Here is a 25,911-nt window from a genome sequence, read left to right as displayed (position 1 = left end):
TTTTTGAATTTAGTGGGATTGCATGTATATGATTATAGTACACTATAAAGCATGTAGGTACATTCCTTATAGTGCTATATAATTTATCTTTCTGTTTGCTCACTTCTCACATTTGACCTAGTTTGGAAGGCTATGACATCAGTAGAAGAGAATATGTGTAGCTCAGGGTTGAACTTGAGGTTCTCTGAGTTTGGTTGTTTTCTTGCAAACATTTTGTTACCCGGCTAGGTAACGTCTTCAGTGCTAGAATGGAATGGGGCTTGCTGTCTGTTTATATACTGTGGCATGCCCTGCCAGTGCTGGTGGGGGTGGGGGTGGGGGTTTTGTTTTGTTTTATTTTTTTCCTCTGGTAGTTCCTTGATTAGGGTATTGTTTACTGCTTGATTGTATGTCTGGTGGTAATCTTGGTGTTAATCTCTGCTTATCTGGGTGATGATTGCTGATGAGGAGATGTTCTGGTCTTCTGTTTCCTTTCTATTGTCTCTTTTGAATAGTGTGTAGATGCTGTTTATCTCTATGTGTCTGTTGATGGCTGCCTTGTCTGACTCCACAGGCTATGACATAATACTAAAATGGAGCAACCTTCAAGCTGTTGCAGTATTTTCTGCCCGTCTTTTATGCTAGTTCATGCCAATTTCAAATGAGGCTGAAAAGAATCACTAATTTTAAAAACTCAGTGATGGGTTGGTCTTAGAGGATACTTGCCAAAAGTTGTCATTTTTAGTACTGTGCTAGGTGATAGTGGAGCATCTAATTAAAGTTACATATAATTTTTATATAACATTAATATTTGAATATGTGAAGGGCATATATTGTTTTGTATTTGTGCTGTGTGAATTATAAAACATCTGCTTATAACTATATTAGAAAAAAAAAACTAAGTCAGTTTTTCAGTTATGCTTTTCTTGCTTATATGTAGCACCCCAATTATCACAGCACATCTTGACATAGATGATGATCCCGATTTTGCCCGTTTGGTCAAAGGAAGAATAGAGAAGACACTTTTGGGAGAGGTACAATGTGTTCCTTAACGGATAATATTTCAATTTATGTACTATGCTGTTGGGTAATGAATATTCAAAAATAAACTGGGACTTTTTTTTTTTGACTTGCAGATTTCAGAGTACATTGAGGAAGTTTTCCTTCCTGATGATTGTTTTATTCTTGTCAAGCTTTCTTTAGAGCGAATTAGGCTGCTGAGGCTGGAAGTGAGTATTTGCTTGAAGGAGTAGCCTGTAACTTAGTATAAGATGAGGTTCTGAAGATTATTGTATTTCAGGAAGATGAATATGCCTTTTGTGTCCTTTTCCATTGTTCCAGTTGCATGTTTTTGCTCAGTAAGAAACATGCAGCTACAAATACCTGTAAATTTTCAGTAGCGGATTCATGATTCATGCCAAGAACCATCCTGTATATTATTGCAGAAAAAGAAGGTAGGATTTCTGAATTCTACTTCAGGATACAAATATGCATGAATCAATGTTTCACCCTTTCTCCCCCAAAGAATCTCAAATCAGCCTACTGCCTTCATCCCTTTTATCTTCCCCAAAATGATTGGCCAAGGATGATCTTGGAATGTCACGGCACTGAGTGAATTTAAACTTGGGGGTTGTAAATCAGTTATCTGCTGATAACTACCTGATTTATAATATTATAATTTATAATTTGCTAACACTGTAAGCACTTACAGTGTTAGCAAATTATAAATTATAATATTATAAATCAGGCAGAATCCACATATGTAATAGAATCCTAAAACATTAAATTGGATGGTATCTTCCCATATGCTTGACTTGAAGGATCAAATGGGATTTTGATAATTGGTGCTTTAGATGTTAAACTGGAAATGTAAGAAGCTGTCAGGTTCTCATGCCTGACATTTCTTTCAGTCCTTGTTGATACAAAGTCTTAGTAGCTGTACACCTCACCTGGCACGTAACTGAGTATTTCTAAGATTCTAGGTTCAAAGCATATATTCCATAGCTGAATAGAATGATGCTTTGTGTTGGTGTCAAGTCATCCCATCATAAGCATTTGGCCAAACTAGTATTTAGAGCATCTTGTCTAATAGCAATTATATGCTTGTAGAACTGAACCTGATGCCAAAAAATGATGCGGATAATAAAATGACATTTCCCCACACAGGTTAATGCAGAGACTGTGAGATATTCTATTTGCATCTCAAAGCTCAGAGTGAAGCCTGGGGACGTGGTTGTCCATGGTGAAGCGATTGTCTGTGTTACTCCCCGAGAGAATAGCAAGAGCTCAATGTATTATGTGTTGCAATCCCTGAAAGAAGAACTACCAAAGGTGAGGATTCTGGACTTTGTTGTCATCGAACTGTTCAAGTTCTTTCTGAAAAGGATAGTCTTCAAAGTCTTCTGAACAGGAAAAGAATTCTTAAGAGTCTATTGCTGCCGCTGCCGCTATTATTATTATTGTTATTGTTACTATTATTATTTCTTCCTGTTTGCTTGCCTTGTTTTGGTATACATTTTTCCCCAGAAGATCTTGCAGTTCAAGACATTTCCTTACTATACTTACAAAGATAGATCTTCTTGTTCTTACACTTGCAGGGTTTTTATGTCGATCATGTTGATCTATTCAGCTTGAATGTGTTAAACTTTCTCCTTTTTTTCTGAGGCAGGCGTTTCCAAGTTTCTTCAACTTTTCTTCTTGTTGCTAAGTGTGACAACACTTTCTTATAATCCAGATAGAATCATTCAGTTCAGTGAGATTTAATGTTTAAAGCCAATTGAACTTTCACTGATTTCAGTGGGTCTACCCAAAGGCCAACTAGGTCTGGCTCCTTCCTTGGAAAGGGAAGCTTTTGACACTGGTTAGCTGGGTAGTGATGATGTCTCAAACTGAGCAACAGGAAGACTCTCAGAACTGAATTTTCTGGGGAGAAGGGGAAAGCAGCTGACTAACAAACAGGGATTTCATAGGATGGGTAGATAGCATGAAAGGGAGAAGGAAATACAGGATACTGGGGAAGATAGGCAGAGGAAAAGCAAGTCAAGAAAAGAGGTGGGGGCATTGGAATGGAGAAGCTGAGAGAAGAAACCATAAACCGGAAGGAGGAGCATGGAGGGAGGTTGCTTATCCCTCCAGGAACTTTATTGAAAGTGCCCTGTCATTTCATAGCCCATTTTCTGTGAAAGCCAAATGAAGTTCCTTCCCAACAAATAAGTGAAATCAGTGAGGACTAACATGAAGTATAAATTTAATTTCTTACCCCATCCCAAAGATTCCAGGCCAATAGCAAATGATGAAAGAATGGTCTAATAAAGACTGAAAACAGTATAACTATCATAAAATGTCATAAATTAGAACAGAATAAAGGCAAGAAAAACTGTTCTAAAATGCCTGGACAATAAAATTTTATTAGCCTGGTGTGAAAAAGATTGTAAAGTTGGTACAAGCTGAACTTTCTTAAAACAGTGGTTGCAACCTGGAGGTGTTCTTGGTCCTTCTCAAAGACAGCCCCAACTTTATAGTCATTCAGGCCAGGGTTTACCAAATCATGGATCATTATAGCTCCATTGGAACATCATACACTCTGCCCTGATTAAAAAGCAAATTTTGATAATGCAGAATGTATTTATTTGCAAAATTTATAAAGCGTCTCACTCCAACAATATCATATTTAAATAATCATAAACAATAATAAATGGTAACGGTGTGATTTTCCCCCAGCTGCTTAATCACCAAAGAAATGAGATTCCTAACTTTCTGAGACTCTTATTCATTCATATTCTGCCCATTTTTCTTCAAGGAGATCATTCAAATGAATTCTTGCTAACAGTTTAAAAAAGCAAAGGAGGCTTTTAGTTATATTTTTATACTTTTGCCTTATTTTTCCTGAGAAAAATCAAATGTTTCTGCTTCTGTTTCCCTTTCACATCTCTAGGTAGTAGTACAAGGTATCCCAGAAGTATCTCGTGCTGTCATTCATATTGATGAACAGAGTGGGAAGGAAAGATATAAATTGTTGGTAGAAGGTGACAACTTGAGAGCTGTCATGGCCACTCATGGGGTTAAAGGAACAAGAACGACATCAAACAACACTTATGAGGTAACCATCCAGAGACGATAAATTGGTGCACCGTAGCAATTAAGAGAGGGTTTCTAGGCATGTGACATTATTCCTTGGTTCAGATCTTAACTCTGCCATGAAGTACCAAAGTAAGGCCTTCATTCAAGCTTGGTGTCTTGTCTGCAATATAGGGCTAATACATATTTTGTAGGGTCTTTGCAAGGATTATAGTAAGATAGTACAGTGAAAGACTCTGAACATAATGCTGGAGGTAAGCAAGACTTCAGTTTTTTGTATGAAGGCATAACCAGTTCAGATGTAAGCCATGGAAATGTGTAAGGAAGTAGGTAGAATGGGGTTGGAGAATAAAGTAAATAGAATAAGCATTTTGCCATTTCATTAAGGCAGCATAACTTAATCTTCCAGGTTGAGAAAACTTTGGGCATTGAGGCTGCACGAACTACCATTATCAGTGAAATTCAGTATACTATGGTAAACCATGGAATGAGTATTGATCGGAGACATGTCATGTTGTTGTCAGACCTGATGACATACAAGGTTTGTTTGTTTTTTTCCCCCCATTATTGTATAGAATTACTCATTCTTTCATCTCTCTCTCCCCCCAAAAAATATGGATGAAAAAAATACTAAGAAAAGTTTAACAATAATATCAGCATGAGCATGGATTTGGGCAGGGGCTGGTCTCCTTTATATTTGTATTAGTGTCCATTCAGAAATTAAGAAGGCCAGTTCTGGTTAGTACTTAGGTGAGAAATCAGAGGGAATACTACAACTAGTATTCCTAGGATTGTAGACTAGATGGGGAACTTGAAAAAGAAGGCCCCAGAAGAAGGCAATGGCAAATTACTTCTGTACTGCTGTCAAGAAAACCACATGGATGAGTCCAGATACAGTGGGGCAAAAAAGTATTTAGTCAGCCACCAATTGTGCAAGTTCTCCCACTTAAAAAGATGAGAGAGGCCTGTAATTTCCATCATAGATATACCTCAGCTATGAGAGACAAAATGAGAAAAAAAATCCAGAAAATCACATTGTCTGATTTTTAAAGAATTTATTTGCAAATCATGGTGGAAAATAAGTATTTGGTCACCTACAAACAAGCAAGATGTCTGGCTCTCACAGACCTGTAACTACTTCTTTAAGAGGCTCCTCTGTCCTCCACTCGTTACCTGTAGTAATGGCACCTGTTTGACCTTGTTAGCAGTATAAAACACACCTGTCCACAACCTCAAACAGTCACACTCCAAACTCCACTATGGCCAAGACCAAAGAGCTGTCGAAGGACACCAGAAACAAAATTGTAGACCTGTACCAGGCTGGGAAGACTGAATCTGCAATAGGCAAGCAGCTTGGTGTGAAGAAATCAACTGTGGGAGCAAGAATTAGAAAATGGAAGACATACAAGACCACTGATAATCTCCCTCGATCTGGGGCTCCGTGCAAGATCTCACCCTGTGGGGTCAAAATGATCACAAGAATGGTGAGCAAAAATCCCAGAACCACACGGGGGACCTAGTGAATGACCTGCAGAGAGCTGGGACCAAAGTAACAAAGGCTGCCATCAGTAACACATTATGCTGCCAGGGACTCAAATCCTGCAGTGCCAGACGTGTCCCCCTGCTTAAGCCAGTACATGTCTGGGCCCATCTGAAGTTTGCTAGAGAGCATTTGGATGATCCAGAAGAGGATTGGGAGAATGTCATATGGTCAGATGAAACCAAAGTAGAATGTTTTGGTCTAAACTCAACTCGTCATGTTTGGAGGAGAGAGAATGCTGAGTTGCATCCAAAGAACACCATACCTACTGTGAAGCATGGGGCTGGAAACATCATGCTTTGGGGCTGTTTTTCTGCAAAGGGACCAGGACGACTGATCTGTGTAAAGGAAAGAATGAATGGGGCCATGTATCGTGAGATTTTGAGTGAACACCTCCTTCCATCAGCAAGGGCATTGAAGATGAAATGTGGCTGGGTCTTTCAGCATGACAATGATCCCAAACACACTGCCCGGGCAATGAAGGAGTGGCTTTGTAAGAAGCATTTCAAGGTCCTGGGATGGCCTAGCCAGTCTCCAGATCTCAACCCCATGGAAAACCTTTGGAGGGAGTTGAAAGTCCGTGTTGCCCAGTGACAGCCCCAAAACATCACTGCTCTAGAGGAGATCTGCACGGAGGAATGGGCCAAAATACCAGCAACAGTGTGTGAAAACCTTGTGAAGACTTACAGAAAACGTTTGACCTCTGTCATTGCCAACAAAGGATATATAACAAAGTATTGAGATGAACTTTTGATATTGACCAAATACTTATTTTCCACCATGATTTGCAAATAAATTCTTTAAAAATCAGACAATGTGATTTTCTGGATTTTTTTTCTCATTTTGTCTCTCATAGTTGAGGTATACCTATGATGAAAATTACAGGCCTCTCTAATCTTTTTAAGTGGGAGAACCTGCACAATTGGTGGCTGACTAAATACTTTTTTGCCCCACTGTAGTCACCAAAAGTGAGCTTGTATTGAAGGAGACTTTACCTTGAAGAATCAGTGTCCCAAAAGGAAAGCTGGTTACTGCACTCTCACACCTAAATTAAGACAAAAAGAAAAAGAAAAGTCATAGCAAGCAAAAATAGAATTCCTCTTTGGTTCATGTGCTAGTAATGAACTCTTATTCAAACAGCCCACTGACTATATCCAAAGCTTGTCTGTATATTTGAAATGAATGAGGATAATCTCACATTCTTATAAGTTTCCTGCTCAGCTTTTGAAATCACTTCGTGGTCCCTTCTGCAGGGAAGGCAACATGGCTTTGTGCAGAAGGACAGAAGAGTAACTACCAGCAGTTAAATTCTCTTTCAATATAACACAGAGGGGGGAAAACATTCTCCCCAAAGAGGAAGGATCTCAGTCCCTTTCCACCAGCCATCAATATGCCTTTTGTTGTACATCGGTCTCTTCCCTGCTGTTCTTTTCTCTTCTTTTTTTCCTCCATTCTTCTTATGCCTACCATTTCTAGTTAGGGCACTCAGGAAGGTTCTGTACCCAGCTCCTGTCCTCCTTCTTACAGTAACCAATCTACAAAGATCACACAATTGTTTTCTTTTTATCCATGTTTGAGAGTAGAGCAGTTGTTCCTTTGCACACCTGGTGGAGTTGCATTCCAAGTGGATTTGGTAGTTGAGTTGCTTCCACAGTAGGTAATCTTATATGGTGAGATTGCCCAAAGGGATGAAGAAGTTTTCTAGGCCACCTAGGAACAATTTAACGGATTTCTAAATATGATTTAGATGAAATGGCATGAAAGATTTCTGTTATTTTTGTTTGGGGATTAGTATCATTGGTAGAGAATTTATAAGTCTTTGCCCTGTGTCCACTAGTTTGATGGCCCTCCCCATAGTGGCCCCCAGCCACCAGGTAGTTCTAAGTATCTACCAAATAATCATTCCCAAAGTTAACTCTATCTTCTAGAGATCAGGGAATTATTCTTACTCAGCCACATCTCTCACCCCAGGCCTGTCTGGAGAAGCTATGGCAGAAACTCTTATATATTCAATTTTGTCATGTCTTTGCACTGCTCTTTAGAGCAGATATTCAGACAACCTCTTTTACAACTCATGTGATGGATAAGCTATCCAGATCCAAGTTTGCCAAAGACTGCGATAAACTAATAACCTGCTATAACTGCTAGCAGAATCTAGCTGAAACTAAAGCAGGGACAGCCCCATTTTGTACTTAGGTGGAAATCCAGGCTGTAGGCTAGATTCAGAAGTTGAAAAAACATCCTAGAAAATCACTTTTGTAAGCAAACTGCTACCAATTGACTTAACAAGAGTCAGGTTTGAATTTGGGGGCACCTTTACCTTTTTACAAGACCAAGGATTGTTTTCCCCCCAGCTGAGCTGATTTATAGCATAACCATTCCAGCCTTTCTGAAATATTTGTCGTGGAATTGATACATTCACATCCTACCCAAAGGAGATGCTAGTAATAAGCTTTGGAATTTGTCTTGTAGATATTCATGCCCTTTCCTTCCCAGCCCCAGGAAGCTGTTATTCCTGCTGAAGATCCCTTGGTTGTTTTCCTCCTGCTGATGAAGACTGGCCATGTGTCAAGGATGTGTTTCCAGTTATACAGTTCCTTTCTTTAGCTTTCATAAGCCCTTCAGACGTTGCTGATCTGCAACTTCACTATTAGCCATTTGGCTAAGGTTCATTAACATCTGAAGGACTGTAGATTCACTATATCTGATTTAGGATATCTTAGGAGAATCTCTCCTATACGTTCCTTTTCCCATCCTTTATTCTTCATTGCTTTTGGTAAAATGGGCCTGTTTCAATTTTGCTTTGTCAAAGAGCTTTGGTAGCTAATTTCACAGTGAGTCAAGTCCTGCAACTGGGAGGGTGCTCTTTTCAGAGAGGGAGATTGTATTGGTAATCCTTCTTTCGACTGATGAGAAATGAAGTAATCTCCTGTTGATTCTATTTATCTGGTTTTCATCCCAAAATGAAAAAGATGGCCACTGTAATATGAAGTTTGGAATGGAGCATTGCATGTCTTGCCATTTTTTCTGTCTACCCATTTGGCAGCTCTCCACTAATGTTAACAGCTTTTGCTTTCCCACTATTTTTCCTTTTGGGACTAGGGTGAAGTTCTGGGAATTACTAGATTTGGCCTGGCAAAAATGAAGGAGAGTGTATTGATGCTTGCTTCATTTGAAAAGACTGCAGATCATCTGTTTGATGCTGCATACTTTGGGCAGAAAGATTCAGTGTGTGGTAAGTAGTTTAGGTTAATTTATAGCCCACTCAAGATGACTACTTGCCATTAAATACATTTCTATAAATCAGGTATATTATTTATGTAAAATCAATTGAAGTCCTACTGTACAGTGAATATATATATATATATATTTGAATGAGGGCCTTTTCTACTCAGCCCCCCAGATATATTATGTTCTTTCTCTTGATTTTTCAAACATGGTACAACAAGGTAGTGGGTTTTTAAAAAAGAAAAACAATCCATATATGGATTTTTTTTATTGATGTTTTATTCTTGTGCAGTCAGCACCAATCAGGAAACAGTAGGCTGAAAAGCTTCATATGTTCCTGTGTGTGAACATTAAATTCTTGACTGCACGTTCAGAACATTTGCTGAATTAAGCTAGATGAATCTCTTCCAGGGCTCTAATATGTAATTGTGACATCCCCCTAGCTCTTCCCTGTGATTTCTTGATTGTGGAGTTGACCTGCAGATAAATCACTACATTGAACTATGATGCACACAGTTTCTTAAATAGCTGGGTTTTCTCCATGTTTAATGCAGGTGGAGAATGAGAAAAGGTGGGAGGTGTGAAACATTGTTACTGTTGTTCTTTTCTTGATCTTCTACAGGTGTTTCTGAATGCATTATTATGGGTATTCCAATGAACATTGGAACAGGACTTTTCAAGCTGCTGCATAAAGCTGATAAGGAAGCAATGCCACCAAGACGACCCTTAATTTTTGATAACCCTGATTTCCATATCTCTCTTCCAACATAGCAGCTGGACAGCACCAAAGAATAACTTGATGGTATATTTTTTAACTGAAATGTAATTAGGTGTGTGCTTCTCAAACAGGGTTAGGTGGCTGGATAGATGTGAGGTACATGCATCTGATCAGCCACTGGAACAGAAAGTTAGACTTACATTTGTTAGAGAGATGGGTTATGCTGTAAATGTGTTATAAGCAAATGTATATTTAAGAGTCAAAGTAAGAAGACAACCTGCACGGTCCTCAGTCCAGAAGTAGAGATATTTATTTTTTTCCCTCCAAAAATGTAAAAAGGTTTATGGAGCATGAAACCTAGGTTTCTAATGCTGTAGATGTGAATAAAGAGACATTTTTTTCAAGATGAAATAGTTCTGTCAGTTTCCTTCAGCTAGTTCTCCCTGACATTTTCCCAACTACATCAGCCCACCCCATCAGATCTAGCAGAGAAGGCTTGTTGAGGGTACCATCAACTAGGGATGTATATTTGGTGGGTCCCAGGTGTCGGGCCTTCTCTACTATGGTGCCCACCTTGTGGAACATTCTTCCTCCTGATATTAAATTAGTTCCATCCCTTTTGACCTTCCGGAGGTCCCTCAAGGCCTGGCTAGGTCACCAGGCTTGGGGCTTCCAGGGAACCAGAGACATGCTTAGATGGCTCCATTGCTGAGTTAGCTATCCTTACTCTCTCTTGCCTAGGGTTTATATATTTGTTTTTTATCATATTTATCTTTTAATATTGATTTTTGTATTTTTATATTGATTGTTTTATGTATGTGTTGTTTTTATTGGATTGTTATAGCTACCCAGAGTTGTGGCTTACACATCTTTTCAGAGAAAGAGGGAGAGAGGGAGAGGGAAAGGGAGAGGGGGAGGGAGGGAGGGGGAGAGAGAGAGAGAGAGAGAGAGAGAACAAACTAGTTATAAGAAGGGTTACTGGTAAAGTTCATCCATACAAGGCCTTCAACAGTATCTGATCCAAATAAATTAAGTAACAATAGTTTGATTTAAGGTCAAACTAATTTAAGGTGAATCAAACTTTAAAAAAAAATTGCCAGTTTTAAAAATTGTTTCTTCAGAATGGAGTTTTTCCAAAATAGTAAAATTAAAAGAGGTGTATTATTTATTAAGTATTTTAAAACTGTAATTCTCCCGTATTGTAAGCTTTTCCTGGGAACTGGGTCAAAATTATACTTGTGACTTTTTTTTTCTCACTGTGCTTTTAGAGGTACATCAGAGGCGTATATTTCATCACTCGCCCCCTGTGTAGCTATAATAACTCCAAATATGTAGCTAATTCACATAAAAGTCTAACAATGACTTTTAATCTACTTTAAGAGGTCTAAAGTTACTCTTACAGCAATGCTTTAGCTTCCTGTAAAAGCAGAGTTATGGATTAAATCATGTGTTATAGTAGAAAGACCTCAAAATAAATATATGGCAGAGGTGAGCAACCTTTAGAGGTGGCAGGGACCCAGTAAATTGTTTTGAAAATATCACAAAATCTTGGCTTTTTTTAAAGAGTAGAATAATCTAAATGCAGTCCTCTGGAATCTTATCTTGGTAATCCTTCAATTAATCCTTTGAGGTAAGCCATATAATTATAGTAATGGAGATAAGGAGAAAGACTAAGGCTGTGCAAGTTTTCAAAAAACACAGTCCTAGGCCGAGAGGGCTCCGACTGATTGCCATGGTGCCAGCTTTCTTATTTTACATTAGGGCCCTTCAACTTGTTGGACATTATGGCATTCTCATAAAATGGCTATATTTACAGAGGCAAACTAGTGAAATGGCTTTCAACTGTCCTCTTTTGCTTTACAGAAGCTCTCTACCATGTCAGTTTCCCTATCCATTTGTTTAGGCAAGTAAATATATATATATATTAAATGTATCGGACTGCATCCACCTATCATTATGATTTTATACGGGTGGGATCAGAATGGGGATTAAGATGCATTCTTAGTTCTAAAGATGACCTTGGGTAATGATCTTGGTCTCAAATTGCTGATAGTAAACCCCAGATCCACCTTGTTTACCCATAGGTTGGTAGTGTGATGAACAGGGAAAGCTATCTTTGTGAGGATGGCAATGTCAACATCAAGGCAGGTGGGGGAAATGGCATTAATCTGCAGAGACATCAGGCTTGTGACTAGGATGCTGCTACGGAGCTGCTAGGATATGAGTGCTTTGTGTTATAGTGGTCCACAAAAACAAGCTGGGGGTTCTACTTGTGTACTGGCTGTCCTCTGCATAGTGATATCCTTACATGAGCTGATCTCAGGGTTGATATTGGGATTTTCCACTCCTTCTGGTGTTGGATGACTTCAGCCCTGCATGTCTAGAGGATGGAATCCAGGAAGGCTTGGGATTTCATGGCCTCCATGGTGACCATGAGAGCCAGTTTGGTGTAGTGGTTAAGGCATCAGGCTAGAAACCAGGAGACCGTGAGTTCTAGTCCCACCTTAGGCACAAGGCCAGCTGGGTGACCTTGGGCCAGTCTCTGTTTCTCAGCCCTAGGAAGGAGACAGTGGGAATCACTTCTGAAATCTTGCTAGGAAAATTTCAGGGACTCATCCAGGCAGTTGCCAATTGTCAACACTGACTCAAAGGGACCAAAAGAAAAAGTTACTATGGGATTGTCCATAGTAATCTCAGGCATGACACACAAACAGTGGGGCAAAAAAGTATTTAGTCAGCAACCAATTGTGCAAGTTCTCCCACTTAAAAAGATGAGAGAGGCCTGTAATTTTCATCATAGGTATACCTCAACTATGAGAGACAAAATGGGGGGGAAAATCCAGAAAATCACATTGTCTGATTTTTAAAGAATTTATTTGCAAATCATGGTGAAAAATAAGTATTTGGTCACCTACAAACACGCAAGATGTCTGGCTCTCACAGACCTGTAACTACTTCTTTAAGAGGCTCCTCTGTCCTCCACTCGCTACCTGTAGTAATGGCACCTGTTTGACCTTGTTAGCAGTATAAAACACACCTGTCCACAACTTCAAACAGTCACACTTCAAACTCCACTATGGCCAAGACCAAAGAGCTGTTGAAGGACATCAGAAACAAAATTGTAGACCTGCACCAGGCTGGGAAGACTGAATCTGCAATAGGCAAGCAGCTTGGTGTGAAGAAATCAACTGTGGGAGCAATAATTAGAAAATGGAAGACATACAAGACCACTGATAATCTCCCTCGATCTGGGGCTCCATGCAAGATCTCACCCCGTGGGGTCAAAATGATCACAAGAATGGTGAGCAAAAATCCCAGAACCACACGGGGGGACCTAGTGAATGACCTGCAGAGAGCTGGGACCAAAGTAACAAAGTACATCAGTAACACACTATGCTGCCAGGGACTCAAATCCTGCAGTGCCAGATGTGTCCCCCTGCTTAAGCCAGTACATGTCTGGGCCTGTCTGAAGTATGCTAGAGAGCATTTAGATGATCCAGAAGAGGATTGGGAGAATGTCATATGGTCAGATGAAACCAAAGTAGAAAGTTTTGGTCTAAACTCAACTCGTCATGTTTGGAGGAGAGAGAATGCTGAGTTGCATCCAAAGAACACCATACCTACTGTGAAGCATGGGGGTGGAAACATCATGCTTTGGGGCTGTTTTTCTGCAAAGGGACCAGGACAACTGATCCGTGTAAAGGAAAGAATGAATGGGGCCATGTATCGTGAGATTTTGAGTGAACACCTCCTTCCATCAGCAAGGGCACTGAAGATGAAACGTGGCTGGGTCTTTCAGCATGACAATGATCCCAAACACACCGCCCGGGCAACAAAGGAGTGGCTTCGTAAGAAGCATTTCAAGGTCCTGGAGTGGCCTAGCCAGTCTCCAGATCTCAACCCCATGGAAAACCTTTGGAGGGAGTTGAAAGTCCGTGTTGCCTAGCGACAGCCCCAAAACATCACTGCTCTAGAGGAGATCTGCATGGAGGAATGGGCCAAAATACCAGCAACAGTGTGTGAAAACCTTGTGAAGACTTACAGAAAATGTTTGACCTCTGTCATTGCCAACAAAGGATATATAACAAAGTATTGAGATGAACTTTTGATATTGACCAAATACTTATTTTCTACCATGATTTGCAAATAAATTCTTTAAAAATCAGACAATTTTCTGGATTTTTTCCCCCATTTTGTCTCTCATAGTTGAGGTATACCTATGATGAAAATTACAGGCCTCTCTCATCTTTTTAAGTGGGAGAACTTGCACAATTGGTGGCTGACTAAATACTTTTTTGCCCCACTGTACATTGGACTTTGTATTTGCAATTCCTAGATCACATGTATATTAAATCACTTCCCTCTCCCTAAAATCTTCTTACATGGTATAAATACTGAACAATTTTGCTTTCATTTGCTAGAGAGAAAGCAATTCTAACACTGTTCAAAAGAAAGTTGAAAGGATATTTCTGATAGGATAAACTCAAGATTGTCTCTTCATCATCATTGCATCATTACAATCTTGCTGTTTGAGATTGTCTAATGAAAAGTGAGTAAACCAACATCCTTTTTGTGGTGTATTTATTTTTGAAGGTTCTAAGACTTTGCAAAACTTTCAGGTTTGCTTGTTTTCTCGACCAATTTGCTTACTGAACATAGATGTATGTATTGTAATTCTGCAAAACGAAATTACTCCTTTGCTTGTGCTAAAGGTACCAAGGCTGAACAAAAATGCTGTTAGCAACCAGCTGCTCTGTTCTGGTCTGTGGCACTGCAGCTTCTCCTGGACCATTTGCATACATTTCTTCCTTTTCTATCCAGATCTTTTATCTTCTGCACAATTGGCTAGGATCATTTTGCTTCTATAATATAGGATTGACTTGATATTTCCATCTAAATTTTTGCTTGCTTATCTCCTACCCTGTTATATTTAGCATCCCCTTCCCAGTCCTTATTCCTCAAGATGAACTTTTCCACCCTCTGACGCCAAAGTTGCTCTCATGATAGAGACAACAATTCCCCACAGCACTTACATCAAACGTAGTGTGCCAATGGCTGACTTTAATTCAGCCGTACACAGAATTCATTCCCTTTAGGACAATCTATCCCTGCACTTGGGGGAAAACCTCTGTATCATGAGCTGGAATTTGACAGCCATCACAATGATGACTTTGGACATTTGGGTAGAAATAGCTTCCTGTGCTATGGAAGCAAGAACTGCCCTTCGTTCTAACATTTCTGGATCTGTGTGTTACTGAACGTTGACTTATGTGGGGAAAGGGGAGTTAATAAAACAAATTGGCTAAGGCATCTGAGATTTAGTGGTGGAACAGCCATAAAATGGTGGCCTTGCAATCCAAGTTAACTGATGCAGCCTGTGGGAAAGGGAATAGGGAGGGAGACTTTCTGGGATCTTGTATGTGGGGTTTCCTTGTTTATTTTGTTCACTGTCATTTGATTTTAAGCATGTTATAGCTCACTTCAGTCCCTTGGACAAGAGCTGGATCAAGTGTTAAGGAAAAAATAAGCACAACTGCTGGTAGATCATTTTGAATGTTTTTGCATGACTTTTGGGCCTTGGTTCAAATTAATCTATCGTCCCCAAGGTGTTGCTTGTGTTGCCTGCCAACAATCTTTGCAATACTGTCTGTGCATATTTGAATTATTTTTCCTGCTTCTACAGATGACTTTCATACTTAATCATGTCAGCTTACTGCTCTGTGCCAAAGTATCTCTGGAAGAGGAGCAACTGCTAATTCTTCTTCTAATTCTGCTAGTATTTATTTGCATAGCAGTTGCACTGATTTTTTACAATGCAAGTAATTTATTTATTTAGGAAAAAAAAGTGGTATTTTCCCAGAGAATTCTGAGAAGAAAAAACAAATAGCTACTTGACCTTTACAGTTATGTTCTGATGGTCCTAGAGCTGACACCAGAGCCTCTCCTACAATGTCTATCCAGCTGCTCAGTTTCCAGTGGCTTTAGTGAGCAGCAAAGTCCAGAATGAGATTTGTGCAATGATCCATTACAAGCAATTCCTACAGTCTTTACAATTGAGATGAGTAACAAGGGTCTGCTGTACAAATGTTTTCTAAGAAGCTCAGCCATGGTTAATACCTACAGCCACTAGACTGGACTAATCACCAAGATCCAAGTCTATGCATTCTTTGGTCATTCCTAAAACAGAAGTAACAGAACAGAACAGAAGCTTTTTTGTAGTGTTGCATAATAACAAATGTAACATTTTTCAAAACAAAAACAAAAATCAGACTTTTTACATTCTTTCCTTTAATCATTTATATAATAAATTTATATAATATTTATATAATATTGTTATTTATATGAGACACTAGAACATTTCTTTGTTATTATTTTATTGAAAGTTTTTAAAAGGAAGATAAAAACTAATGCAAACTAATAATAAAGTAAGGAAGAAAAAAAATCAAAGTGAAGGCTAAAAGTGCAAGAAAGGGGGTGAAAAAAGTAAAAGAAAAATAGAAAGAAAAAAAATACACTAGAGCATTTCAAGAAAACAGCCTTGTCAAGTTCTCCTTTTTATATGATCAATTTACATAACAATTACATAATAAGCTATTTATGTAAGAGACACTAGATCATTTCAAGGTAATGCATGGAGGAGGGTGAGGCAGCTGTCTTGAGTTTAAAATTGAGAGCTATAGTACATGGATTTTCAAACTTTTTCAGACTGTGGAAACCTTTCTGTCTCTGGCTCAGCTGTTCTCCTTGCAGGTTTCTAAGGGAAAGGAAAAAGAAAACGCTTAGGAGAGATGGCATTACAAGGATCAGGAAGGGGAATGAAGAGTCATAAAGACATGTCTGCTTGCCTGCAACTGGAAGTCCACGTTGCATGGAAACTACATTGCGTGTTAATATCTATTAAAACAGAAATGAATCATCCCTATTTTGCAATTGTAATAAAAAAGAGTAAAAACTCCTTCAAGTTCAACTCACTTTCCAGTGTAACGAACCACATGTAGTTGTTAGGGCCGCACTATAGAAAAGCTTAGGAGAGACTTTAGTCCTTAGTCTAAATTAATCTAAATCCTTTAGATTAGTCCTTCTTTGGAAGATCCACTTGAAAGGATGTCCACGGGGGAGGGGGCTGGCTGTCAAAACAGACAAGATGGTGCCTGAATCCCCGCTATTGAAACCCGCTCTTTTTTATGAGCAGATGCCACTGTGAGTTTTTTGAATTTTAACTCCTGCTTTCTGCATCCATCCTTTCCCAGTGTATTTTCCCCTTCCTTTTACTCCAGCTTCCTTCATGCTGGAAAAAGAGGACAAGCAGGTACCTGTCTATTTGCATATTTCTTTGTGTGGGAGAGAATGGTTGGCATAAGCAAATAGGTATCAAGTTGATAAAAAGTAGTCTTTTTTTGTATAGGCAATTAAGGTTAATTAGTAGTTTGTACTTTGTTTACTATAGTTTGGCATTCAACAAGATTTTTATCTATGTTTTTCTTTAGTTCTGTCCTTTCTTCCCTTTCTGGAGGGAGGGAGGCGCCTTAAATTCAGAGTCTGCCTTTTGCATAAATGCTAAGACTTTGAGTACTTTGCATTCAAATGGAAAAGGTGCATAGGAGCATGGTGGGGCAGTCTGCTCCACATTTTCCTGGAACGGCAGCTGCTCTTGGCAAATTCTGGGAAAAGATGCATTTGGTTCAAGGAGTAGCTGACAGGCGCTGTGTCCAAAGCATCTTTTCCCCTTTGACTCTGAAGCCTGCACAGCCCTAATACAGACAGGAGGTGAGGAAAAGAACAGAAGGGGATAGGCTATATTGTGTCACGTGACTTGAGGGAAGAGGTGTGCATTTCATGGAGCTGCATAGAAGCCAGGCAATGCCATCATCGACTTGCATCTATCTGTTGTGTCTTGAAAATGCAACCTTGAAACGCCTTCGGTTTCCACAGCTAAAACAGGGAATAGCTTCTAGTCACAGTTGAGGCAATCATGGAAATGGAACAGGACAGGACTATGTGGTGTATAAGAGAAGTCCTTGAAAGACCATTTGGGGGCAGGGGAGGCTGCTAGCAATTACTAAGCCAGACATGTGTTGTTGTTATTTCCGTGCTCAGTCTTCCAGGCTGCAAGTTTTTAGGAGACCAGTGTAAGGTACCTTCAGTCCTGAATTTGTCCCGGTAAACATCATGATATCCATTCCTTTACTTAAAATCCTGATCAAAATGGGTTTAGTTCATCTTGCACCAACTTTTAGGAAAAGTAGAACTCTAGTTTGCAACCTAGGTCTCCCCTTTTGCTTTTTAAATTTCCCTTGAATGAGAAGCAAGGCCACTATGGGTTTTCCTATCTAGCAGACCACCCAAGTTCATCAGGCATCTTTCTCACCTAAGTAAAAAACAAGATTTTTTTTTTTTAGCAGAAGGGAACACAGGCAACCACCACCATGTAAGGGACAGAGGATGTCACAAAAATAATTGTGATGTGACATCATCTGTCCCTTACAGACAAGTGTATGATTCTGCAATGGAAGAACAAAAGGGTCAACATTTGAGTTACATTATATTATTTGTCCCCTCTCCCCCCAGCCACAGTTGTCCATGGAAGAGAGAATAGATTGCAGGTTGGAGGAGAAAGATATGTAGGTAAAACCATGACATGCATATCTTCATGGAGAACACAATCATAATCATGTCTTTTCAAAAGCCAATTCCAATAGCTGAGATCCAGACTTAAGTCAATGAAAATCATACTGTGACAATTTATATTGTGATCATAATAAAGGATACAATGCTCTTAAGTTTACTGCTAAGTAGGTACATATATGGTTTGAAGCTTAAGTAGGTACATATATGGTTTGAAGCTAAGTAGGTACATATATGGTGAGAAGTGCCTTCTCAACACTAGCTGTATCTCAGCACTTAGCCAACCTTGATTGATCTTGAAAAGCTAAGTAGGATCATTCTTGGTTAGCATTTGGATGGGAAATTAGTGGAAAATTCCAGGGTTATAGGCTGGACTAGGAAGCTGAAAAAACATCTCAGAAGATGGCAATTGTAAAGTATTTACATACTGTTTCTAAGAAAATTATACAGATATTGACCGTAAGTTACCAAGAGTTGAGCTTGACTTGACATACTTAATACTCCAGAGAAGAAGAAACTTGTACAAATAGGTTAGAAATATTTACATACTTTACCATGCAGAATATTGCTCAGGTACTGTTTTATTACCCGCTTGCTATCTTGTTTAAATCTGGTTTTGGTCCTATCCAGGTTCTTGAGCTCAATGCTGCTTCCTTGCTCTGGGTTGAGAAAGCAGTCCAGAGCAGAGAAAATCAATTCATATTTCATATTAAGAAACTCTAAAGCCCCTAATACAATAGTAAGATCATCAGGTGGGTGTAATTAACTCAACCTGCTTGCTGGTTTGCAATTCAGTACAGCAACTTATAAGGAAATAGCAATTATGACTGCAAATGGTGTTAATTGGTAGCAGAAGCATTAGTGAAATCCTGCATAAATAATTGGGTTTACTGATATCAAGAACATGAGCAAATGTTATAAGTATGAACAGTACTTTTTATAATAAAATAAGGTTGCTCTCCATATGAACAGGGATGGCACCATTTCCAGCAGATCGCAATGCTTTATTCCCAAGATGTGAACTTTCTCTCTTGCTGAATGTTTGCATCTCTCTTTTTTCCTTCATTAAAACTCAACAAAACTTCTCATAGAGTTGCAACAGACATCTTCTTTCCTTGCCAGTATCAGGTGAGAAAAAGAGCAGGGGATTCAGAGCACACTGTTGCAATTAGAGATGGGCAAGAGTTGTAAAGTTTCCAGAAGTATGGAAGCAATGAAAACATGGGGGAGAGGGGGAGAAAGAGGGAGGATATATCTAAAGCACATAAACTACCTTGGCTGATCTTTAAAAAGCAAAGGAGTGTTGCTAGAACATAGTTAGGAAATATCCAGGAAATCTCAGAGCTGTAACCTAGACTGGGAAGTTAATTTCCCAGAAGAAAGGAACATCAAACTACTTCCATATTGTTGCCAAGGTAATGGTGTGGGTGTGTCTTTAAATCACTAAAAGATAAGCTCAACTTGAATGAAATTTCGTTTTAAGTTCTAATGCTAGCATTCAAATGGATGTTACAAAGTCCTTTGTCTAGTTAACATTGTCTTCCTGGCTGACATTGGATGATCACAAAAAGCTAAGATGGATTGGACCTGGATAATATTTGAACAGGGGCCACCAGAAGAAATTCCTGAGAAACAGACTAGACCAGGAAGTCAAATGAAGCCCAGAAAGGAGGTAGTGGCAAGCCATTTCCATATTATTGTCAACCCCTCTACATGCATCCATGAAGTCACCAGGAATCTTCCCCTTTTTATTTACGTTTTAGCAGTCTTTAGAAATATAAATAAATGAGACTTCTGGGGGAGGTATGGTGAACTGAACTGAACTGAACTGAACTGAACTGAACTGAACTGAACTGAACTGAACTGAACTTGAACTGAACTTGAACTGAACTGAACTGAACTGAAGATGGCTTTGTGAAAGTGGAGCTAATGACCGCAGCAAAGACCAAGGAACCAGTGAGTAGACTGGTTCTTTGGAACCTCTCTGGATAAGGGGAGGATGGGAGATTGTCCACATGTGCTCCAGACAGCTGTCCCTTGTGAGGAGAATACAGGGCAGCGGTTTTCCACAGGGTTGAGTGTCAGGAGATCACAGGATTAGCCATCTTGCTCACAACCACAGTGGAGACTTTTAAAGGACGCTAAGTTCACAAACTTCCCTTTCTAATCATTTTTAGAAATTGCTCATCAAGTACTTCTAAGCTATTAGAGAATTCAGAATGAAGAGTTTGAAAATGCAGGGTGAGTCTGCTTTCAGTTGTGAACGAAAGAAAAATTTAATCATAAGCCTAAAAATTTAAAGAATCTGAAATAAACAGCAAAAAGCTAAATAAGATTTTGATCTTAGAATGTTATAAATGGACTAAGGGTCAAGATAAAATTGGATTACTGAAACTTTTACAATAAGATTTTGGAATTGATGATGAACAAACAGCTTCTCATGGGAAATATATCCTGTTTTAGTTTTTACAAGACATAACAAAGATAAGCAATTTTATGATTTCAAAAACTGGACTGTAGTGGGGACTAAAGATTTTAGATAGAGGAAAGATATACAAACCTATAAAAGGATACAAAATATTATAACAATAAAAATACTAAAGGAGACTTTTACAATAAACAATAAAAATACTAAAGGAGACTTTTGAAGAATGGAATCAGAAAATCGTAGCCACAATGTCACTAATGATGTCTGCTTCTATGGGTAGACTATGTCCAAAAGATGTTATTGAAGACATGACAGATGTAGAACAAATTTTACCTGACAAGATAGAGATGGTATTGAAAGTGGATTTACAACTGATAGGCCAAGAGAATGACTTAGAAAAGGATGTTTCACTGAATCTACCAAAGAAACTGGCTGTGGTTTTAAAATTTAAAGCAGAAATACAAATGACAAACCAAGAGAGTGACCTGGATCATTTTTTCCTATTGGATTTACAAAAGAGGCTTGTTAAAGCCTTGAAGAACTCTGTGATGGGACAAAGAAGAAATGAAGAGAAATAAATCCTATGACAATATTTGAATGAACTAAAGATTAAGACTGTTAGAAGTAAAAGGAAGGAATATAAAATTGGTTTATTTGATCAAAGTTAAAACAAGCTATGTTGTTACTTCTAGCAATCCTTTACGGACTTTCTGCTGATACCAGGACTGAAAAGATGTTTTATGGATTTGTTTATAGATAAGAGTTGGAATATGGGATGAAGAGATAAATGTTTGTAACCTTAGAGGGGGTGAACAATAACTAAATTTGTTTATACTTGTTGTGATGAAGGTTAGAAGTCACTTCTTTACGTATTTCTTTATCATATTCTTACTTTTCTCTTACTTCCCCCCCCCTTTTTCCTTGCATTTTTACTCCTTTCTCTTCTCTTTTCTTTCTTGTATTATATATTTTCTTGTATTATATTATTAATACAGCTATAGAAATATAAATAAATGGGGGTTACTGCCAAGATCTTCCCACCTCCAGGGTCTTGAGGCCCAGGGGAGGACAGCAATGATATGATACTACAATAGTCTTAAATTTAAAAAAAAAATCCTGTTTTTTAGATTTTACAGTCTGGATGGTAATATATAAACAGGATGAGGTTTTTTGGTTATGTAACATTTAAAAGAAAATATTAACAACTTTTTCTCCAATTCTTTTCCTCCCCAGGTTTACAATTTTCCAGAAGGGTTGGGGAAATATCTCCCCTTTTTGCATGAAATCTACATCGTGAACCTGGGATTTTTGCCTCTTCTCTTTTGGAAGAGAAATTTCAGTTTCCATGCCTCTTGCTACCAACTGTGGCAAAAGATGCCAACAGGCCAGTGTAACCAGTAAGGCATCCTATTAATAAGTTAGAACAGGTCATCTTGACCCAGTATTTTCAAGCAACTGTCAGGACACGGCCGACCAAGCAAATGCAAGTCCTGGCTCTGAGTGAGAAAAAGTTAATATTTTTTTTAGGTTTTCACAAAGCCCCAAGATATTGTTGCATTGAAGGCACTGTAAGAACATTTAAATGGCAGTTCAGAGTTTTCACTAGGACTCCAGAATAATTACTGTCATTAACCTAAGATGGTATAGAGGGTGCCAGTCTATGCCAAAGAATATCACCTGTGAAGCTGTAGTCCCAGTCTGGCACATCAAGGTACTTGCAACGAAAATATTTTGATCTGTGTAATGCAATGTCATATGGATTAATTATGTGCCATCAAGTCAGTGTCCACTCTGTCCCTCACCTGGTTCTTCAGGTCTTCCAACGATGCATCCATCGCCACTGTAGCCAAGTCCAACCACCTTGCTGCTGGTTGTCCTCTTCTTCTCTTTCCTTCCACCTTTCCCAGCATCAGAGCCTTCTGCGGACAGCCAGGTCTTTGCATAAAGTGTACGAAGTAGGATAATTTGAGCCTGGTCATTTGTGCCTTGAGTGAGACCTCTCGACTGATTTGTTCAATGATCCATTTGTTTGTTTTCTTGGCTGTCCATGGTGTTCTCAGGAGTCTTTTCCAAGGCTGAAGTTCAAAAGTGTCAATACTCTTCTTATCCTGCTTCTTCAAAGTCCAACTTTTGTTTCCATAGATTGTCACAGGGAAAACTATTGCCTGCAGAGTTCTGATCTTTGTAGCTATAGACGCATCACAGCATGTGGAACATTGCATCAAAACCTTGATTTTCCAAGTACCATAAATACCCTTGCGGGACTGTGGATTCAGTAAAGCAGACCACTGTTTCAAACATTTTAACTCATTCCGTTTCTTTGAATATTTATCCTAAATTTCTTTACTTAGAGTGTAAAGTTGAAGCTACCAGGGCTTAATCCTTAATTATAAGTGAAGCAGACATGTATATTTTGTCATCAGGGTCTTTTTGAATGAAACTTATTTTTACTATATATTTGTAAAAGGTAATGCATACTATTGCTTATCCTGCAATGGGCCTGAATGAGAGTAATAGATGGTGCCACAATGAGAGGTAATTATATCTATATATCATTCTATTTCTATTACAGATGAATTATATGTTAATCACCTTCTAGCAGATTAAAAGCCCTAAAATATACAAGCTCTTCCTAAGTGTGCATGTGCAGCCTGTAGAACTCATGCTTTACTAATGTCAAGTTAACTTTGGATTGATGTGGGGTAGAGTGTTGAAACATCCTTAGCTTATTTTTTGTAACTTGGCTTTGCCATTCTGCCCATTTTCTTATCTTATTGCACGTTATCTTACTGCATTTATTTTGATATGCTTGTTGGGTCTGGACCTGTAATGCTGTGTTTCTGAATTACTACTTCTACAGGTTACTTAGACTAAGATAATTCCCATGATCACTTTATAACAATTTCTAGAGTCATCCCACCATCACTGTGCCCAAATAGCAGTAATGAGGACAGGCTTCATATCACTTTAACAATGACCGGATGATGCTGTGATGATGCTTCAGACTGTTAGTGGGGAGTTGGCTTAAGTCAGCCTATTATATTTCTCTGGTTGTGCTATGGGATACAGAAGCCCAGCCCCTTGTTTTTACGGGTAATTCACATTAAATACCACATGGAGGTTGCTGGTGGTCTCAGTATAATGAATATTATACAAAGGCACCCATCAGAGAAGTCAAATGACCACAGGATGACAAATTTGGATTAATTAAAGGACAATATTTGCAAGGACTGTGGGAGCCCAATATGTATGGAAAAGATGGATGTCTACACTATAGCCAGTGGAAGTTGACTTAATTTGATTTCCAGAAATTTTTTTTTTAATCCAAGCAGAAGGTAGCAGCAGTAATAGGAGTAATCATTATTTTTATTACTATTTATTAAATGTATGTATGGCCACCCACCCCAAAAGACAACAATAAGAATAAAAATACAAAGACCTGCAAAAAAAAATAGAATGACTGTGGCAAAAGAAAGCAAAGATAGTCCCAATAGTAATAGGCGCCTTGGGTCCCATCCCAAAAGGTCTGGAGCACCCCTTGAAGACCACCGGCATCGACAAAATCACCCTCAGTCAATTGCAAAAGGCAGCTTTACTTGGAACAGCTTATATCCTGCAACAGTACCTTTAACACCATCAAACAACAACATCTGCCTATCCCAGGTCCTTGGGAAGGGCTCAATAGGTGGATAAAAATGCCAAATCCAGTCTAAACATCTGGCTGACTGTACGACCCATCATCATCATCATCATCATCATCATCATCATCATTAGATTTCTCCCCCGCCCATCTCCCCCCAATAGGGGACTCTGAACGGTTCACACAAAACAATAAAACCATAAATACATATAGATACATAAAACATAAAAATGTAAAAAAAGAATACTAAAAAAGAGGAAGACAGTCCAAGATGAAGAATCTGGGGCTGAAGACAGCAGGCCTCTATGGGGCTAGCCACCTAATAATAATAATAATAATAATAATAATAATAATAATGACACTTTATTATTTTATTTATTTTTATTTATTATTATTATTATTAAATAATATTTAATTATTTCTTGTTGGCGAAAACCCAGACCAGCCACAACAGGCTACAGTCTGTTTGTCCTTGGCCAGTAATTGGCACGTACTGGCAGGAAACAAGCCATGTGACTGGCTGGCCTGTTTTTGCTGGCAAGCATGGAACAAGATGTGTTTTCAATGTGCCTGAGCATGTGCAGGGTTGCCATTACACAAGTCCCATCCCACAGCAGCATCGTAACCCAAGCACATAAAGGAAGAGCTTATGCAGTGATGTCACTGTGGAGCAGGAGTTTAATTTGACCTGCTTTGCTGTGAGTAACAAGAACTCATTTAATGGGATGAGAGAAACCTTCATCAGTCATGCAGGTTGGGAATTTTGGAAAGCAACCCCTGGAAAACCACCATAGACCAATCGTTCTCTTTCAGCCTCAGCCATTTGCTCTGTAAAATGGGAGTAATGATACAGAAAACACAAGATCAAAGTTGTGAAACACTTTGAACCTTTGAAGGATTACATCATCGTAAGGCTGGTCTGGCATTGCGTAATACAATAAATGTTGTTAAAATGGAGAAATCTACTTTGTAGCTGTATGTAGGGGCTTCCAAGGAATGTCCAAAGAAGTCAAGAAGGCTGATTGTGTAATCAAAGCCCCACCCCTGTATTCTGTGTGTTGCATGCATGGGTCATGAAAACAAGCAGTGGGGCTAGAATCATGTGGTTGTGATGGCCAACAACCACGCCCGCAAGCTATGCGAACCCCGAAGGATGGTTACGTGCATCCGGACTATTGGGTTATTCATTAACATGGCTCAGTCCTTGTCCAAAGAATGGGTGGGGCAGCTGGTTAACTTGGTGGCTTGGTTGTTGTGCAAACTTGGGGAAGACTCTTGCTGACTCAGCCTCACCTGCACAGTCGGACCACAAGCAGTAAAGCCAAGGACAGCTAAATCTCCTGGGGACTGACTCCCTGGCCGTACCCATGCTTGGCAACAGCATGGAAGTGGTCGCCGCTCTTTGCCCCAGAATGTTTTGGCGAAGTCGCAGCCCTGCAATTCCCCGGAGGCCTCCCCTCCAAGCCCTAGCCAGGCCCGACCCTGCTTAGCTTCAGACCCCAGTCCCCCGCCTTGGGCCAGGGGACCGAGCCCCACGATCTTCCCAAAGCGCCGGCGATCGCGCTGCGGCTCCGGCTCCGGCTCCGGCTCCGGCTCCGGCTCGGGCTCGGGCTCGGGCTCCTGCCGTTCCCGGCCAGAACAGCCCTGCGCCGCGCCAGCAGGGAACGGCTGGGAGA

The 25,911-nt window shown here is 39.4% G+C and overlaps 1 protein-coding gene across 1 annotated transcript in view; it reads left to right on the top strand.

Moving 5' to 3' along the window:
• POLR3A (RNA polymerase III subunit A) overlaps nucleotides 1-10,319 on the top strand; it is a 48,802-nt gene extending 38,483 nt beyond the window's left edge. Inside the window, exons 25-31 of the mRNA XM_088129010.1 lie at nucleotides 920-1,013; nucleotides 1,116-1,208; nucleotides 2,146-2,310; nucleotides 3,914-4,078; nucleotides 4,466-4,597; nucleotides 8,699-8,831; nucleotides 9,447-10,319. Of these exons, the coding sequence (XP_087985136.1) occupies nucleotides 920-1,013; nucleotides 1,116-1,208; nucleotides 2,146-2,310; nucleotides 3,914-4,078; nucleotides 4,466-4,597; nucleotides 8,699-8,831; nucleotides 9,447-9,595 (931 nt within the window). The 3' untranslated portion in view covers nucleotides 9,596-10,319. The remainder of the gene's footprint in view (nucleotides 1-919; nucleotides 1,014-1,115; nucleotides 1,209-2,145; nucleotides 2,311-3,913; nucleotides 4,079-4,465; nucleotides 4,598-8,698; nucleotides 8,832-9,446) is intronic.
• The last annotated feature ends 15,592 nt before the right edge of the window (nucleotides 10,320-25,911 follow it).

Source organism: Python bivittatus, unplaced genomic scaffold (genome assembly GCF_059951505.1).
Source record: "Python bivittatus isolate LINGU-HERP-01145 unplaced genomic scaffold, Pbiv_v1 ctg000050_np1212, whole genome shotgun sequence".
Taxonomy (NCBI): Eukaryota; Metazoa; Chordata; class Lepidosauria; order Squamata; family Pythonidae; genus Python; species Python bivittatus.
The sequence above is the reverse complement of the archived record's forward strand: the minus strand, read 5'-3'. Positions and strand labels throughout refer to the sequence as shown.